The sequence below is a fragment of the Podarcis vaucheri genome (genome assembly GCF_965113315.1).
Source record: "Podarcis vaucheri genome assembly, chromosome: 17".
Lineage (NCBI taxonomy): Eukaryota > Metazoa > Chordata > Lepidosauria > Squamata > Lacertidae > Podarcis > Podarcis vaucheri.
The window spans coordinates 6,609,948-6,626,175 of NC_138755.1; the positions used below are offsets into that span (position 1 = coordinate 6,609,948).

Here is a 16,228-nt window from a genome sequence, read left to right on the forward strand (position 1 = left end):
ATTGGCTGGGCGCGCGGAGGGCGGGGCCAAATCACAATGGCGACCACGCCCCTCCCCCTCCTTCCCGCTACCCCCAATTCATCGCCGAGGCCTCGTTGCCTCACGTGCGCCTGCGCGCCTGCCCCTCCCCCTCTCACACCTCCTCCCCTCTTTCAAAAGATAACCGACAAAAGCCGCGGCCTACTCGAGCTCGCCTCGCTTTCTCCTCAGGAAGCGCGCCTAAGCAGGCCCGCCTCCGCCAGCAGCTCTTCATTCGGAAGGCGAGAAAAGGCTGCGGCCCAAACGGCGCGGGAAGGATGCCGAACTCTGGTCCTTGGCCCATGAGCTCCGCGCTGCCTGCCCTGGCTGGCAGCGGCTCTCCAGGGTTTCAGGCAGGGAGTGTCGGGTGAAGGGGGCGATGCTAATGGAGCCAAGGTTTTACCCGCCGGACGCGTATGATGGCAGTGCCTTGTGAGGCTCCACGGGCCGGAGGTTGCCTGCCTCTGCTCTACACGGACTGGCAGCTGCTCTTTCTCGAGGGTTTCGGGCCGGGTTGCTGTCCCAAGCCCACGATGGAGGCTGGAGCCTTCTAGCAAGGCAGACGCCGCGCGGCCGAGCCATGCCCTTCCCATAATGTGAGAGCGCCAAGAAAACAAAGGAAAAATCCGTGTTCCTCTGGTTGCTAGGTTGATGGTGGCCAAGGTATAAATTAAGCCATCGCCCAGATTCCTCTCAAGTTTCCTGCATTTTGACTTTACAAGAAAGGGTAGTTTGCTTAAGTTACGATTTTATATGAATCTTGATCACTCAGAAGTAGAAAAATGTCTGTTCCCCTGAAAGGTGGCCCCTACTAAGACTTTCATTGCTCACATACAAGCTCTTTTAAGGAGCAATACGTGGTTTTGCTTTTTTAAAGCCTGTAAGCTTTGCGAAACCCAGTGTAAAAAAACAAAGGCTCTTAAAAATAACTCAAGTTTATGTACAGAAATGGAAACAGCCCAGATCCCTATTTTATAGGTACCCTTCTTTGTTATGGATACATGCTTGGAAACTAGGCATGTTACAGCACTCTTTGTGTGCAAATGGAATCCAAGACACTAAATCTTCCATGGAAGCATATTACTACACAATACGGAGAAAAGGAGTGCATCTATCACAATAGGAAAGAACATGAGTGACATTTTGCTAGTTGTCCTAACTTTGCCTTGGGTGGTTTATCAGAGGATGAAGCAACATCCAGCACTCCCAGTGTTAAAAGATACTAAACTGGGTGCCAAATGGCTCCTTAAACCAAGGTTGCAGTTGCCAAAATGAAATGTCCAGTTGGCATTTTTGGACAAGATGTGAGCTAGGTTAAGAGCTCTGAGAACAGACACTTTATCCAGGGACAATCCACATACATATTGGCCTTAAATGTTGTCTGCTCCTGCTTAAAATGTACAGAAAAAGCATTGTGGTTCCTAAAATTCATTCCGATTGTGCAAAAATATATATAACAGAATTCCACAAGAATAGCCTATTAGTGTGAAAACAGTCCACATCCAAGGATTCCCAGACATGCACCTCCAGATGGTGAAAACATCAGGTACCATCCTTGTGTGTGGACATCTTCACTTGGTCGCAAGTGGTCAAGACAGGTGCAAAATGCGCCTGGTGCCTAGCTAATTTTGCAGAGTACTCCCAGAGTGATTTAGACTTGTATTTTCCATTCAACAATTACCTTCCCATGTCAGATTTCATGTGTTGCAATAAGACTCTATAGAGATAAAGCACATCTGAAGGCAGAACTTGTGCAATGCAGCAAAACAATTTACATTCTGGTGCAAGGTAAACTCAAGTTCCTAATGGAAGGCAAACATTGCTTCTACTTGCATTATGAAACCTCACACAGGACTTGCCCATTTCAGACCTTTTATTACCTTCAAAATGAACACAACCTACGCTTACCCTTTTACAAGCCCGCTACAGCACTCCCCGCAGGTTACTTGGACCAGTAATAACAGAACCTAGCTACCACCCAAAGCATAAGTACATAGAAATTATAACTCACTAGAAAAGCAGAGGCAACTATCCTGTATTATCTGAAGCAAAAAACTTGGGAACAGCTATCCCTTTCTTGTATCCATTTTGATTTGAATTTCTAGTGGACAAGAAAGTCTGGGAATAGGATGTAAATAGTTCAGGGGGTTTGAGTTCTAGCCTTAGTAGCTATATGTAGTTTTATGAGGGGAGGTGCTTATTTGCCCAAGTGTACTTTGGTTGACCATTCCCTCAACAGTCCATTTACCTGTGGATCTTAAATTAGGAGTGACTGATGTTATGTATTCTGATCACTAAATAAATTCAGAAATAGAAAATCATGCACATAGCTAGTTAATCCAAGTCATATGAAGGTTCCTGTCTTTTCCACTGAGGCATGTTCTGCATTTCTTATAAAACATTTTTAAGGTATGGTAAAATATCTATCAAATATACTCATTAAGTTCACACTCGTAATCCTTTGCCTACTCTTGTCTGACGTGCAAGGAGTTGGAAGTCAATGCACCCTTCTTTAATGTTAACCAGCTGCTTACCCTAGAAGGTTGTATATGTGTTAAGATGGTGACGTGCTGAAGAATACAAGCTGAACACTAAGTCAGTTACTGTTTCATTTTTATTAGAAGCCATGGTTTAACATATTTGGAATTCAAAGCACATGATGAATAGTTGTTTTAAGTAGTATTTAAATTTTACATCACTTGGTGTTAAGGTTTCAGACATTCTTCCAGTTATAGGTCTCATTAAAAGATTTTAGCTCAAGCGCTGCACAAGCCCACCCCAAAACACACACTATATATAGCATTCACATTTTACAAATCAAATTAAACATTTCAGAAAGTGCTGTATCACAGGATTGAGCACCCACAATTCTTTAAATTCAGTTCACTTTTGAGCACTTTCCACTTCTTAGCCAGCCAGCCTCCTCCTAAGCACCTATATTCCAACAGTATTGAATGCACAGCCTGTAGTAATCTACTTGCTCCACTGCTGCCAGCTGATAGGTTCATTCCAGTAATGACACTTAACCTAATACGGAATGCAAGAAGACAAATTAGCACACAGAATTCACCAATTTAATGTGCTAAGTCAGTTAATACTCTTACAGGAGTTTGTGCCAAGGCCTTTTAACATAAATCCAACCTAAACTCAAACCAATTGAGCTTACTGCTCCTGCTCCCTTCAGATACATCTAATTTAATGGGTTTTTTAAAAATAAACAAACCTGTCTGAATAGCTGAACAAGTCTCTGCAAGAGGCATCTTCCTCTTGTCCACTTAATACCCAGTAGCTATAGGGACCCTGCAAGAAAAGAATTGGTCAGTCATTATAGACGGGCACCCTAGATATGAAACAGTCATATATGAGCATTGAGGCATGAAGTTCCTGGTTTTGAAGAAATAAACTAACTGCTTATTAAAATTAGAAAATTTAAATGGTTACTTCTGTGGCATCCAAATCAGTAAGTTTGTCACAAGTTTATCATGCACAAGGTATGGGGCACGCTACTTTCATCAAGGGCTGCAAGAAACAAGTGACCATAGCTATTCGCTGCCGTCACTTCTTGCACAAGCGGAACACTAAGCAATATAGTTGTACTGTGTGTGACTAATGAAGTACCAATTCACTAGTAACACGCTTCTGACCCTCTCCAATGGAAGTTTGACCTCCTATTTACCGTATTTTTTGCACCATAACACTCACTTTTTTCCTCCTAAAAAGTAAGGGGAAATGTCTGTGCGTGTTATGGAGGAAATGCCAATGGGTGGCATGCCTACGGATTGTCCTCCTCTAAAAACTACATGCGTGTTATGGTCGGGTGCGTGTTATAGAGCGAAAAATACGGTACTTTTGCATAGCCAAAACCAATTTGTACCATAGCCACAGTTTAATGGCACAGCAACACATAGCCATGCTTAAACTACTGAATATGAAAGCAAAGGTTTTTCTCTAAGAAAAATGTGTATTTACTTCGAAGTGGGAGAAACTGTTTACTTCGTAGCTCAAGTTCAGGATCCAAAGAGTAGTCCCCGTTCCATTCCATCACTTCTTTCAAGATAGTGTGGCCAACACTTTTTCAGGCTAGAATAGCCACCATCATCTCTTCTAACCTGTCAAAAACAAGGCAGTGTCACTTAACACAAGTACATTCAAATTCTCATTGTATTCAGATTATACATGTCTAACAGGATATTCCAAGCCTAGGTGATGCTGTTCACCTAGCCCTTGGGAGATTCCCCAAGTTATTAAGTTCAGATTTTTCTCCCACTTTTAGATTCTTGTCCAAAAGCCACCATATGCACTAAGAATTGGAAAGTTTTACGTGGAAATAGAAGCCTCCCACACCCAAACAATGTTGCAATCGGAAGTCTTCCCAATTAACAAGTCCAAGGTCAGCACAAGGCACAATTACAAGATATTGGACAAAACAGCAAATGCAGCTGGATGAATCCAAGTACTGTTTGGCCAACTACCTTCCCTCTAAGTTTTTGAAAGCAAATCTCAAGTCGCAACAGCCAGATAGGCCCTCCCACCCCAGCTAAAAAATGGAGCAGATTCAGTCCAAGTTCTTGTGGGGTCTGAGGAGACCCCCAACTTGCCCAGTATGTTTGTCAAAGAAATAAGAATCAGTGGTTTGCTGTAGCCACAAGAATGGAGCTCTGTGGGAGGGAAGATGCAGACATGAGCAAAAAAGTTACCTCGAAATACAGGACTATTTCCACAAATGAACTAGCCAAGAGCAGCTTTCGTCTCACATGGATCGCACTGAAGGAGGCACAACACACTTCGGGGTCTCCAAGGACACTGGCTTCCACACGCTAGCAGAGAATTCTCACAGTGTAAGAACAGGACAGAGCTAACTACAGGTAGGCCCATCTAGGCCCAATATCAGTTCAGCCTTAACCCTGAACAAAGCCTCAAGGCCCCCCAGTTTCAAAAACTTCCTTCTCCACCAGCTCATCTGACAGCTGAAATTTTCCAGTTGTAGTAGGACACATTATCCTACTTTTGCATTTGTGTAAGGAGGCAGGTCCTTCCCAAGTCTTCCTCTCTAGCAACAGCAATACTGTGTACTACTATTGTAGCAAGGAGAACCAACCCATTCTAGGTTATAACACTGAACTTAAATGTTTAAACATAGGTCACATGTTTCATCACACGTGTTTTGGCTTGGTACCCTGTATTTTGGTCCCTCTGTAGTAGTGACTCCCAAACCAAAAATAATTATTTGTCTTCACTAAAGGCTCAGCTAAATAATTCACTGTTTGAAGACTAAGAAAGAAAGCCCAAGATTTGCAGGTAACACTGTATTGAACTCCACTGGGAGCCTTGTTTGAAACACAAGACTCCACAGGTATTTCACCACCACCAGCCACTACCCAGATTCATTTCCCCAGGATAGCACTGGCACAGCTATAAACATTCTAGGGAATCATGTGTTGGTTTATGCAATTAGGGTAATATATATCATTTAGATACAAAGTTATTCAGATACAACATGACTAACAAGATGCTACAATTATAGCTTAAAGTCATGCTAAAATATCCTATAGCCAGTTTAAGGAGCAGACAGATGTTTCCACTTCCCCATGTTGAAGATTTCCTGTTTCCACCATTTCACACCAACCGCTTAAGTATTAGTGTATATCAAATTTATTACTTGGGTACCAACCCCGGGATTTACCTAGGTGAGGCCCAACATGCTTTTGCTTCCTTGTCACTAAGCTATCAAAGTTGTGCGGTGCAATGTGATGTCAAACGTCAAGAGCAGAGAATTGTTTCAGATGGGATTTTAATGGGCTTCGTAAAGCCAAAAACTCAGTACAGGAACTTCCTTATCCACTTCAAATACAATGTCAATTGAATTATGCACGTTTCTTCCAGTAAAAAAAGGACAATATAAACAAACATTTTCAAGAACCTCTCAAAGCGTTCAGTTTTGATTTCTGGATTTACTTTTTACAGTAAAATAGCTTTTTACTAAACCAGCGTGAATCATTTAATTCTTTTACTAATACCAAGGTGGTTTGCATTTGTTGCCCTCCCTTACTATGCTAAGAGTTGAACTCAAGTGCATTGCACTATTTCAAAAAAAAAAGGTTTGCTCAGTTTCCAGCTGTTTAAAGTTGTAGGGCCCCATGTGTCACGTTAAAAGAAACCTTGGATTGAGAAAGCAAGACAAATAAAACCGATTTCAAAATTGCTTAAAAACCACTCTTGAAAAAACCAACTCTTGAGCAAAGTCTAAACAGGCCATCTTGTAGAGGAAGCTTTCGGGCTGCATGTGACAAAAGCTATATGGGGGAAGATACAAGTAGGTAACTAAACAAGATTCAGCGAAGCTCCAAAAATCTTTATAAATACGGCCATTGGAAGGACGATCTTGATTCAGGAAGGATTTTTACTCGGTGTGAGCTGAGGACAAGAAGCAGGTACAATCATAAAGGCACAAGCATATGGACATGTTGCAGCAATTCACCACTCCTACTTTTTTAGATTAGTGATGCTAGGAATCTCAGGCCCTCCCCCAGTTAGCACTCTTGACAACTTTGCAATTTGAATTTAAGAGTTCTTTAAGGTCCAACATGCACTTAAAAGTTATTTACCAGTAATGTGAACTGAGGGCTGCAATGTTTTAGATCTGAGCAAATGGCAGATAAACAAAAAAGAAAAGAAACATCTTTGATACTGACAACTCAGTAGGGAGCTGTAGTTACTGTTGTTACTCAGTGTGAAGTCGGAACACTGATAGTTCACAAGCGTTTTGGCAAGACAGCATTTTCACTCCCTTCCCAAAATCCACTTACCTCAGTTGTCATAGTTGTCTCTGTAAGAGCCTCCTGAAGAGTAGCGATCGTTATAACCTCCCTGACTTCTGAAAACAAAGCATTTGTGTTATATATCTGCTCACCTAAAACTGAACATTAATGATGCTCTCGCACATCAGCACAATTACCTGCCGTAATCCCGAGAACCGCTGTAGCCTCCACTTCGGTTGTCGTATCGCCCACCATAGCTTCTGTCTCCACCACCTCCAAGGAGGAAAAAAACCAACAATTTCAGTGACAGCTAAGCCACCAGCAACCCCACCCACTTCATTACCCCAATGCATGCAAATGTTTGTTTCAATCTCCTTATACTCACCTCTGGAATAACCACGGCCTCGCCCCCTGCCTCCAAAGTAGCCACCTCTAGATCCACGGGAAGACTTCCCTGCGTGATCAACTCTTATCTGGCGCCCATCTACAGACTGATAATGAACAAGTACTTTAATTACAACCATTGCTTAACTAGCTGATCAAACGAAGCAACTATTTACATGAATTTTCATATGCACATAACCAATTGTTAATAAAACATGACTTTTCACTAATTACTATTGCTCTTATTAAGATACTGTAGAGCTCAGTGGATTTATTTCTAAATTGAATTCTGAAGTTCTCCACCTGTGTAGGTTTGGGTATCTGCCACTTGCATCACAAAAGATCTACAAGCAAAAGCAGCTATTCTGGAACTTGCACTCCTCACGGCAAATTGAACCACTTAAAAAATAATTTCCCAAAGTCAAGTCAATATTCTGAAAAACCTCTGGTAGCCTTAAGAAATGGAATCATAGACAGCAGTCCTGAGGCTGAGATTCCTGTTGGGTGCAAACCCTGTAAAGGTGGGTGGTAAATAATCTGAGAGTAGCAATCTCAGCCAGATGGCCTGGGTATAAATAATAAACATTAGTATTATTATTTTTTGAAAGTAAGAAGAGTAGTGGAAAGGTGAACTAGCAATGCCACTCAATGAGCTTTCAATACATCTGGAAGAATGCAGGATCCAGCTTCCCAAGAAGAGCCAGATCCCAGGCAGCATGGCCAATAGTCAAATGTTGATAGAAGCAAAAGTCCAGCAGCATCTGGAGGGCCACAGGTTCCTCGCCTGTGCCTGTTACCAATGTAGCTGTCTCTCACCAGTTTATGACATAAAAACTGCTCACTTTGACACTAAATCAGAAGCATCATCACTGCATGTGCCTTTAGGTAACGTGCATACACTGCAACAGCTCCCTACTATTGGGTTGACACTTGCAAGCAAGAAAAGGCCTTTTTCTAATATAGTTTAATTAAGGGCATTTCACAAAAACTAAAATCAAAGCAGTATGGTTCCTGGGAAACTGTCTCTTTGTATTTTAACCTGTATTCTAAATTGGTTTCCCCATTACATTTTTATTGTAATTTTACTGGTGTTAGTTGCCCTGAGCCTGGCTCTGGTTGGGGAATAAAAATTTATTATTTAATTAAAGCAGCCAGGACACAGTGGGACAACAGATCACACCACAACAAAGTACTCACCTCTCCATTCATGGCTCTCATGGCATCTGATGCATGTTCAGGATTGGCAAATGTGATAAAGCCAAAGCCTCTTGATCTCTGGGTCTCCTTATCCTTGATCACAACAACTAAGAACAGAAAACAAAAGTAGCTAAAATTATCCAATTTTATGTTGATCCCAGGGGAAAACTCCATCCCCAACACCACAGTTGCTTACCTTCAGAAATGGGTCCAAAAGAGCTGAAATGCTGCTCCAGGCCTTGCTCATCTGTGTCAAAATTCAGACCCCCAACAAACAGCTTTCCTTCTTCAGAAGACATAATGGTGGTAGGGAGGAGTCTGAAGAAGAGAAACACGCACAACTGTGGATCAGAGGTCTAATACTGGAATAATTCCATTACGAGAATTTGAAGAACCACCAATGCTTATTGCAGAGCAAGTTAGCAAAATCCAGCTGCAAACAACCTGTCGTAGTCCGTGAGGGAGAATTTAAAACACCGAACCCTCCAGAAACACCAGACACCGTTAATTATCAGTCACAATATTTTCAGTACTCTTGCTCTGTCCACTCGATTCATCAAGTGTGGCTTAATCCCCCCCCCCAAAAAAGTCACCCTGCATGTGGTGCCACAACACTAAGAAAACCTGTTGCGGGTTTTATAACGCATGCTGTCCCCATCTCTTCCACCCACCCTCGTCTAGCCAAGCTCCATGTGGTTGCGCATTACTTCCAATCAGAAAAGGAAAGCTTCTCAGGGCCGTGCTAATACGTCCCCGCCCTAAGCGTCACAGCAGCAGTTGCTAAATCTGACCCACTTCAAGCGCCTACAAGCTTCGAGTTCAGGGCTGCTGCTGGGCTTTTTTAAATAAATAAATAAATAAATAAATAGGAGCAAGCCTTAAGCCCCACCCCCGCCTCAGTTTCTATTTCAACTGCATGTTCCCGAAGGGAAACTCCTCAGCGGAAGGCGAGAGGTGGGGGTGGCGCGAGGGCGAAGGAAACGGCGCTTCCCCCTCCCCGCCTCGAGGCCGCCCTCCATTTCCCCGCCTCGAGCGCCATCTTGTTCACCCCCAGCTTAAAGAGGGGCAATCCGGACGACCAAAGATGGCGGCAGGCGACTAAGGCCGCTGCATGGCCTCGCCAGTGCGCCCCGCGCGCCCGCCGGGACCCCCCCCCGCCATTTCCTTGCTCCGCTTCTTCTCATGCCCGCCCCGCCCCCCCGGTTCCAACACCAAAGCGCGCACGCGCGCCACCCCAGACCGCTGTTTTCTCTGTCTATCGCGGCGCGAGGGGAACCGGGCTCCTCCGCCGCGTGCGCACATCATCAGCATTCGGAACGCCGCTCCGAACGCGCGTGCGCTTTGGTGCCGCGGCCCCCACTGCCACCCCCTCACGTCGTCGCTACCCAGGAACGGCCACCGTTACCTCGCTACTGACGTACTTGTTTGAACGGAAGCGTCGGAAACAACCCACCCCCGCACCGTGCATTTCACCGACAACAAAGGAAGCCCGCAAGACCGCCCCCCCCGCCTTACCGAAGAGAAGCTTCCTGGGCTCAAGCAGCTGAAAATGCGGCCGAGGCACCGCCCGCGCTTCGCTTATATAGCGTCCCGCCCACCGCGACCAATCACGTGATGGACGCCGCGCCTTCCTAGGGTTAAGTGCGCAAACTACGCATGCGCTTACTACGCACGACCGTTACGCGTGTGGTACGAGAGAGGTCGCTCCGACATCCGGGGATCCGTTCAACTTTTTCCCTCCAAAAAGAGATGTGCTACAGCATCCGGGGCCTTTGTTCGCTCGCGCGAGGCTTCCGCCTCCCCCCTCCATTTCACATAATAGAGACCTGCACTTCCGGTTCTGACTGGATTGCAGGGCGGGGGAGCGACTGCTTAATTGAGGCCGTGCTTTGCGAAATGGTCATTCTTGTTCCCTCCATTTCTGAAGGAAGGCTTTTTTACGGGCAGGGAAGGAGAAGGGCCCGAAGGAAGACGAAGAGCGCCGACCGTTAAGGGCGGGACGTTTGACTCGCGCGTTTTGTTTGAAGCAAGGCGGGTTTTGTGGTGCCTTGAAAGGCAAACTGAGGAAATAATGTGGGACCCTAAACAGGTTTCTTGCGGCCGAGGCCTCCGTGGACAATATTATTATTATTATCGGGAAATGTAATGTTTGACGTTTTACGATGTTTTTGCGTCCTGGAAGCCTCCAGAGTGGCTGGGGAAACCCAGTCAAGATGAACGGGGAATAAATCATTAATAAAATAATAATAATAATAAATTAATAATAATAATTCCCAAGTTTGCGGGGGCTGCCTCGCAGGGCTGAGGGGAAGCGAAGGGCGAGGCGCACGTTCCGACGTTGGTGAAGCCGATGGACGCGCGTCACGCGCTGGTAGCCCGCCTGGCCCTGGTTCGGGCCTCGGTGCGCGCAGGCAACCCCTTTGCTCTCCTTTTCAACCCCTTTGCTCTCGCTCCGAGGAGGCTCTCCCCCCGCGGGCTTCTGGATACCTCCGTTCCCGAGGCCAGCAGCGCCCTTCTGCATATGTGGACGTAGGCCAGACGATACCGTCTGTACTCAAAATGAAAAAGCCATGGATATAAAGAACGCGATTCCATAAATTGCAATACTCGGTAGCACCGAAGCAGCCACCGTCAACAGCTTGCTCTCTATTCCGTGGACATGTTAGCTGTTCCTGATAATTTCTTAACTATTGCTTTCGGGAGCAAATTCCTACATATTTCTAGCTTTTCCCCACGACATTAAATTGAATGGACCACTTACAAATGGGACCCAGATAGCTCATAACTACTGAAATTCATCACCTCGTGCATCGTAACCTCACAAAAGCATTACCAACCTTTTCATTACTAACGCAGGAAACCTGATACTATGAGATTTATGACATTGCCTTTTAAAAGAGGCAGTTGCCATGGTAGTCTTGCAGGGTTCCCGCCAATGCTCCATTTTCTGTCAGTTTGCTTGGAGGACTTTGCATTAGACTGCAGTTTGCTCCCTTGTGCTCAGACTTCAGTCCAAACTATGTATGTTTACCCCGAAACAAGTTCCACTGCATTCAATGTTGCTGTTCCTTTAAAAACTTGCACAAGGAAGAAATACCACTGAACATAGGACTTGCCCCTGAGTAAATTTGCATGAGAAGACTGTTGCAACAGGCACGGCTAGCTTTCTGGAATTTGTAATAAAATAACTGCCCTGCAACATGTCACAAAATGTCAATAAGGATGCTGTTGTGTGCTGTAAATGTATTCTGCTTGAGCATCTTGGCCCACATTGTTACACATTACTAGAGGGTCTTCTCAAGCTGTAGCATGTTGTATTTATGTGGCAGTAGCCTTTCTTGCCAACCTAGCAGTTCGAAAGCACGTCAAAGTGCAAGTAGATAAATAGGTACCGCTCCGGCGGGAAGGTAAACGGTGTTTCCGTGCACTGCTCTGGTTCGCCAGAAGCGGCTTAGTCATGCTGGCCACATGACCCGGAAGCCTTACGCCAGCTCCCTCGGCCAATAAAGCGAGATGAGCGTCACAACCCCGAGTCAGTCACGACTGGACCTAATGGTCAGGGGTCCCTTTACCTAGCCTTTCTTGCATCAATTTGGAAAATGTTTCCCATTTAGAAAAAAACACAGTTGCCTTATTATAGCATCTGATTATCAACAGTGGAAAATAAATCAACTAATGTATATGAAGTGGCAGTTTGTACACTCATGGATCCACTTGGTTTCCAGAGAGCTCTGGGTAGTTTTCTAGTTGGTGTGGCTGGCTCATATTTTGAAGTCCTAGTAAAGCTGTGGAATACAGAGAAGGTCTGGGCAATTGGCAGGATTTTTACAACACTGCGAACGAGACCAGTAGTGAATCCGATGGTGAAGAAGGCAGTTTCTGCACATGCTGTAGAGAGAAGTGAGGGGCAGATGGGGTTCATCAACTTGGGAAGGTAGTTCATCGGGGGGGGGGGGAGAAAACACTGATTCTAACCCTCCACTGCCTTGCAGGCTATCTTCAGGAAAAGAAGGCTAAAGAGTAAACCCTACACAAATCCAGAGTGGAGTCCCTAAGGTGGTTGGATGGCGTCTTGTATGCCTCTTTCCTGCAACTCCTGCAGCCAAGCTGGTGCCAAACATATTGCTCTGCTGTCTTGGCAGAAATGACTGGCAGAATCCGAGACCAGGGAGAAGAGTTGGTGAAAGAAGACTGGAAGAAATTTAAAGACTATTTGCAGAAATATTGTAAAATTAATGAATGTTAGAAGGATGTTGGATAGAAACTAAGGGGTTTCTAGCTGTAATGCTTTAGGAGATACGAAAAAAAAAGGTTTATAAATGGGTAAAAGCTTAATGGTAAGGATTTGCTGAACAAACGAATTGAAGTGGAATACAAAGAAGGGAGGTAGGAGGAGGTCTGGGGAAATAAGCCTAAGGAAGATATGGTATGGAAAATTATTTGTTTTTTAACTGTTTTTATGTTGTATTTTGTATTTTGTTTCTTTTTATTTTTTCATTGTTATATTTAATAAAAAACTTTAATAAATATCTTTTGGGGGAAAAAAGACATATTGCTCTGCTTTCTTCTGGACCACATCAGCGAGGCTGAGGGAGGGGTCCTGTCGTCTGGGCAGCCCAGGACCTCCATGAACACTGCCCAGGCTTGTGCCCTGGGGAGGTCACTTTGGTGCTGTAAATGCAGCAGCTTGACTTCACCCCCACAGGCACACTCCATTGTCTCTTGAGACAGACAAATACCAACAACATGGTAACCTTAAGATTGGATTATTGTAATGAGCTTTATGTGAGGATGCCTTTGAATATAGTGCAGAAGCTTCAATTAGTGCAGCCTAACTTCTCATGGGTTTGAAGCAAGCATACCAGTACTGTTCCTATTACACTGGCTGCATATATATTTGCTTGCAAGCCAAATGCAAAGTGCTGTTTTTTACTTTTAAATCTCTTTACGGCTTTTTATGCCTCTCACAGTATAAACCTAGACTGTTATATCTTCACTTGAGGCCCATCTTCTGGTCTCCTCTGAGGGAAACTTGAAGGGTGATGACAAAGGAGAGGACCTTTTCAGCTTTGGCTTCCCAACAGTGGAATGCTTTCTCCAGAGGTCTGCCTGGCACTCTGAAATATACTCAGAGTCGCAAAGTGATTTCATGCACTTTATTCAGCTCATAGTGGTGAGGAGGAATGAATGAAAGTCCCCTCAAAGTATCTGCTTTATATACATTATTTACACAATGGGCGGCACATGATTGGCTAATTCTGGAATTCTACTGTAAGCCAATCAGGTTGTGGATTCACTTTTATCTGGAGCATGATTGGGTGGTTCCTGCCAACCACTCATACTGCTGCACTGTTCTAGGACCAATCAGACTGCTGCCTTTTGGATCCTATTGTTCTAGGACCAATCAGACTGCTGCCTTTTGGATCCTATTGTTCTAGGACCAATCAGACTGCTGCAGTTTGGATCCTATTCAACTCAGTACATAACACATTCACTGACATATTTTCAGTACCAGGTAAAAATGTACCTCGCCCCCCCCCCCGACATTTGATGGTCTGTGTTATGTTTTATTATTGTGATGCAAAAGTTTTTTATTGCAGCTGGGAAGGATTGTTTTGAATTACTGTAAAAAACAAAAGTTTTATAATAATAAAAATAAAATGACTATCTTTTATGGAATAATGTGCTCTTGTTTATGCTTTTAAATATGTCTCTTGGAGGCCTTCTTAGGTAACAAGTGTCTAATAAGTCAAAATAATAATAATAGTAATAATAATAATTTCTTCATGTGTTCCATGTGCAGTTGTTTACATGCATATGCATTTGAGACCAGGTGAGCACATTCCAGCAGTCACTTTGTAAAAGTTACTGGTAGTCCTTATGTAGCCTTATTGGAGTTCACTGATTGGGTCTGCGTTGCTCCGGGACAGGAGGAAGGAAGTCAAAATGACACCGAGTTGGTTCAAAGAAAGAGTTTATTCTGCTCTCCGGATAGCAGAAGGCATTTGCGTGATTAGTCCACAGTAAGTCCAAAGAAATGACAAGTTTCATGCAGTATTTATATCCTCCAGGCACCCTCTCCCTCCTTCCAACCACGTCAGCCTATGTATGCAGGTTGACATCATATATGTTCCTGCTCTGGTACTCTCAACCATAAAAGGGATTTCCTTCCTGCACTCCTGACCATAAAAGGATATTCCTGTTCCTACTCCTATCTTGGAGCAAAAGGTCACTACTTCCGAGAACATGCTCTGGCGTTAATCCCAGACTTGGGTCTCCCCGTCATTTGTGGTCAGAACATAAGATATGTCTGTGTCTGTTCTACTGGTAAAGTCAAGGCCAGTCTTGCTGTCAAACTGATAAGGGAGAGAGCTGTGTTCTTGTTTTGCATTTGCTCAACGGCTAAAGTTTATGCATTTTAGCTAAGGAGAAATGGGGATTTTGGTGCAGTTTAAAAATGCCTGTACAGTCAGTTTTGGGTTTGGGAAACCCATTCCTTCACTTATTGTTCTTGTATCATTCTCTTGAAAGGTACCATCCTTGTTATGTCTTTGGGGAACACCTTTGCAAGATTGTATTAATTTGCACACACATGGACTAGAATTCTTCACGGTTCAGCTCCTCTAGATTAATTAAAGCTCCCAATAGGTGGGTAGATGCATCTGGACATGCATCTATTTAAGCCACAAGCATGCAAATTATACAGACATAAAATCCCTTGGTGCCACTTTCCTCCCATCTTTTCCCTCCCCAAACAATGCTGTTAATATAGATGTCACTGTGAATTTTCCCCCTGTTTGAGTTGCAACTGTTCTGCAACAAAAACCAGCAGATCCATTTTAGCATTTAGCATTTTATTAAACATTAAAGTCTTTTGTAAAAAAAAAAACTGAACACTCTTAAGTTTACTAATATATCCTGCTTCACTCTTTTAGAAACCAGTGCTAGACTAGACAGGCTATTTCAGAGCAAATGAATGAAATCTGGAGTAGTAGGCCAAAAAGAGCTTTCAGCATTGCATAATGTGTGGTGGCGGAGGAGGGACAAAATCATTCTGAGGCAATTATTTGTGGTGTGCCACTCGAGGCACGTCACACATACACAAGAGCACCCCAATTTTCATCTCTGAAATGTGGGAGGTTGTGAAGGTACCTTAAAATACATCCACCACCATCCATCTCAGATTCCTCAAGGTCTAAAATGTAAATACAGTGGTACCTCGGGTTAAGTACTTAATTCGTTCCGGAGGTCTGTTCTTAACCTGAAACTGTTCTTAACCTGAAGCACCACTTTAGCTAATGGGGCCTCCTACTGCCGCTGTGCCGCCAGAGCACAATTTCTGTTTTCATCCTAAAGCAAAGTTCTTACCCTGAGGTATTATTTCTGGGTTAGTGGAGTCTGTAACCGGAAGCGTATGTACCACTGTACATAAACACTTTGCAAGGGTGTAATCTGGGTGGATTTGATTTAAATCACGAGTCAGTAAGACTTGATTTAAATCATTTTTTTACAGAAAGACTCATTCTTGTTGGTATAATCTTAATATTTACAACCAGATGAACTGGTTCCATTTTTGGAATAATAAATTTTCAGAGTAGTTTTTACAGTTATATCAAAAATTACTGATTTGGTTATACTGTTAGAAATACATTGACAGATAATTATGAAATTATTGTGAGGCTTAATAAGTTAACTGTTCATATTTGGACAACTTTTCTGCTGTACTTTATTGGATGGAGAAAAATGATCATTTCCTTAACAATTTAAACAATTTATTTAACTAAAACAATATTACAGTATAGCATATGTATCCATGTTTGTTAGCTGATGTGGTTAAATGATTTTTTTAAAAAAACACCTTAGACTGAGTT

The 16,228-nt window shown here is 43.6% G+C and overlaps 1 protein-coding gene and 1 long non-coding RNA gene across 5 annotated transcripts in view; both read right to left on the reverse strand.

The window, feature by feature from the left end:
- Positions 1-2,614: 2,614 nt before the first annotated feature.
- On the reverse strand, positions 2,615-10,030 carry LOC309522313 (RNA-binding protein 3-like). 4 transcript variants are annotated; one of them, XR_014215009.1, is made up of 9 exons: positions 9,873-10,030; positions 8,554-8,675; positions 8,358-8,464; positions 7,162-7,267; positions 6,974-7,049; positions 6,825-6,889; positions 3,988-4,127; positions 3,242-3,318; positions 2,615-3,045 (listed from the first exon to the last, which is right to left on the reverse strand). XR_014215009.1 is itself a non-coding variant. In XM_082205573.1 (7 exons), exons 2-6 carry the CDS (start codon positions 8,654-8,656, stop codon positions 6,826-6,828), a joined length of 456 nt encoding a protein of 151 aa, XP_082061699.1. In that variant the 5' UTR covers positions 8,657-8,675; positions 9,873-10,029; the 3' UTR covers positions 5,793-6,432; position 6,825. The 4 variants fall into 4 exon arrangements, 2 of the variants coding, with proteins under 2 accessions (XP_082061699.1, XP_082061698.1); XR_014215010.1 differs by having other exon boundaries at positions 6,825-6,892; XM_082205573.1 differs by lacking the exons at positions 2,615-3,045; positions 3,242-3,318; positions 3,988-4,127 and adding an exon at positions 5,793-6,432 and having other exon boundaries at positions 9,873-10,029.
- A 5,120-nt stretch (positions 10,031-15,150) lies between these two features.
- Positions 15,151-16,228, reverse strand: part of LOC309522363 — a 232,603-nt gene continuing 231,525 nt past the window's right edge. The window contains exon 2 of the long non-coding RNA XR_014215073.1: positions 15,151-15,665. This is a non-coding gene — a long non-coding RNA (uncharacterized lncRNA). The remainder of the gene's footprint in view (positions 15,666-16,228) is intronic.

Bases quoted from the DNA above. Each gene is read 5' to 3' on its own strand.
- LOC309522313 (XM_082205572.1), bottom strand. From the start codon at position 8,656: ATGTCTTCTGAAGAAGGAAAGCTGTTTGTTGGGGGTCTGAATTTTGAC. The intron at 7,268-8,357 runs GTGAGTACTTTG...GTTCATTATCAG, and splicing joins TGAGAGCCATGAATGGAGAG to TCTGTAGATGGGCGCCAGAT. The intron at 7,050-7,161 runs GTGAGTATAAGG...TCCTCCTTGGAG, and splicing joins AGGCCGTGGTTATTCCAGAG to GTGGTGGAGACAGAAGCTAT.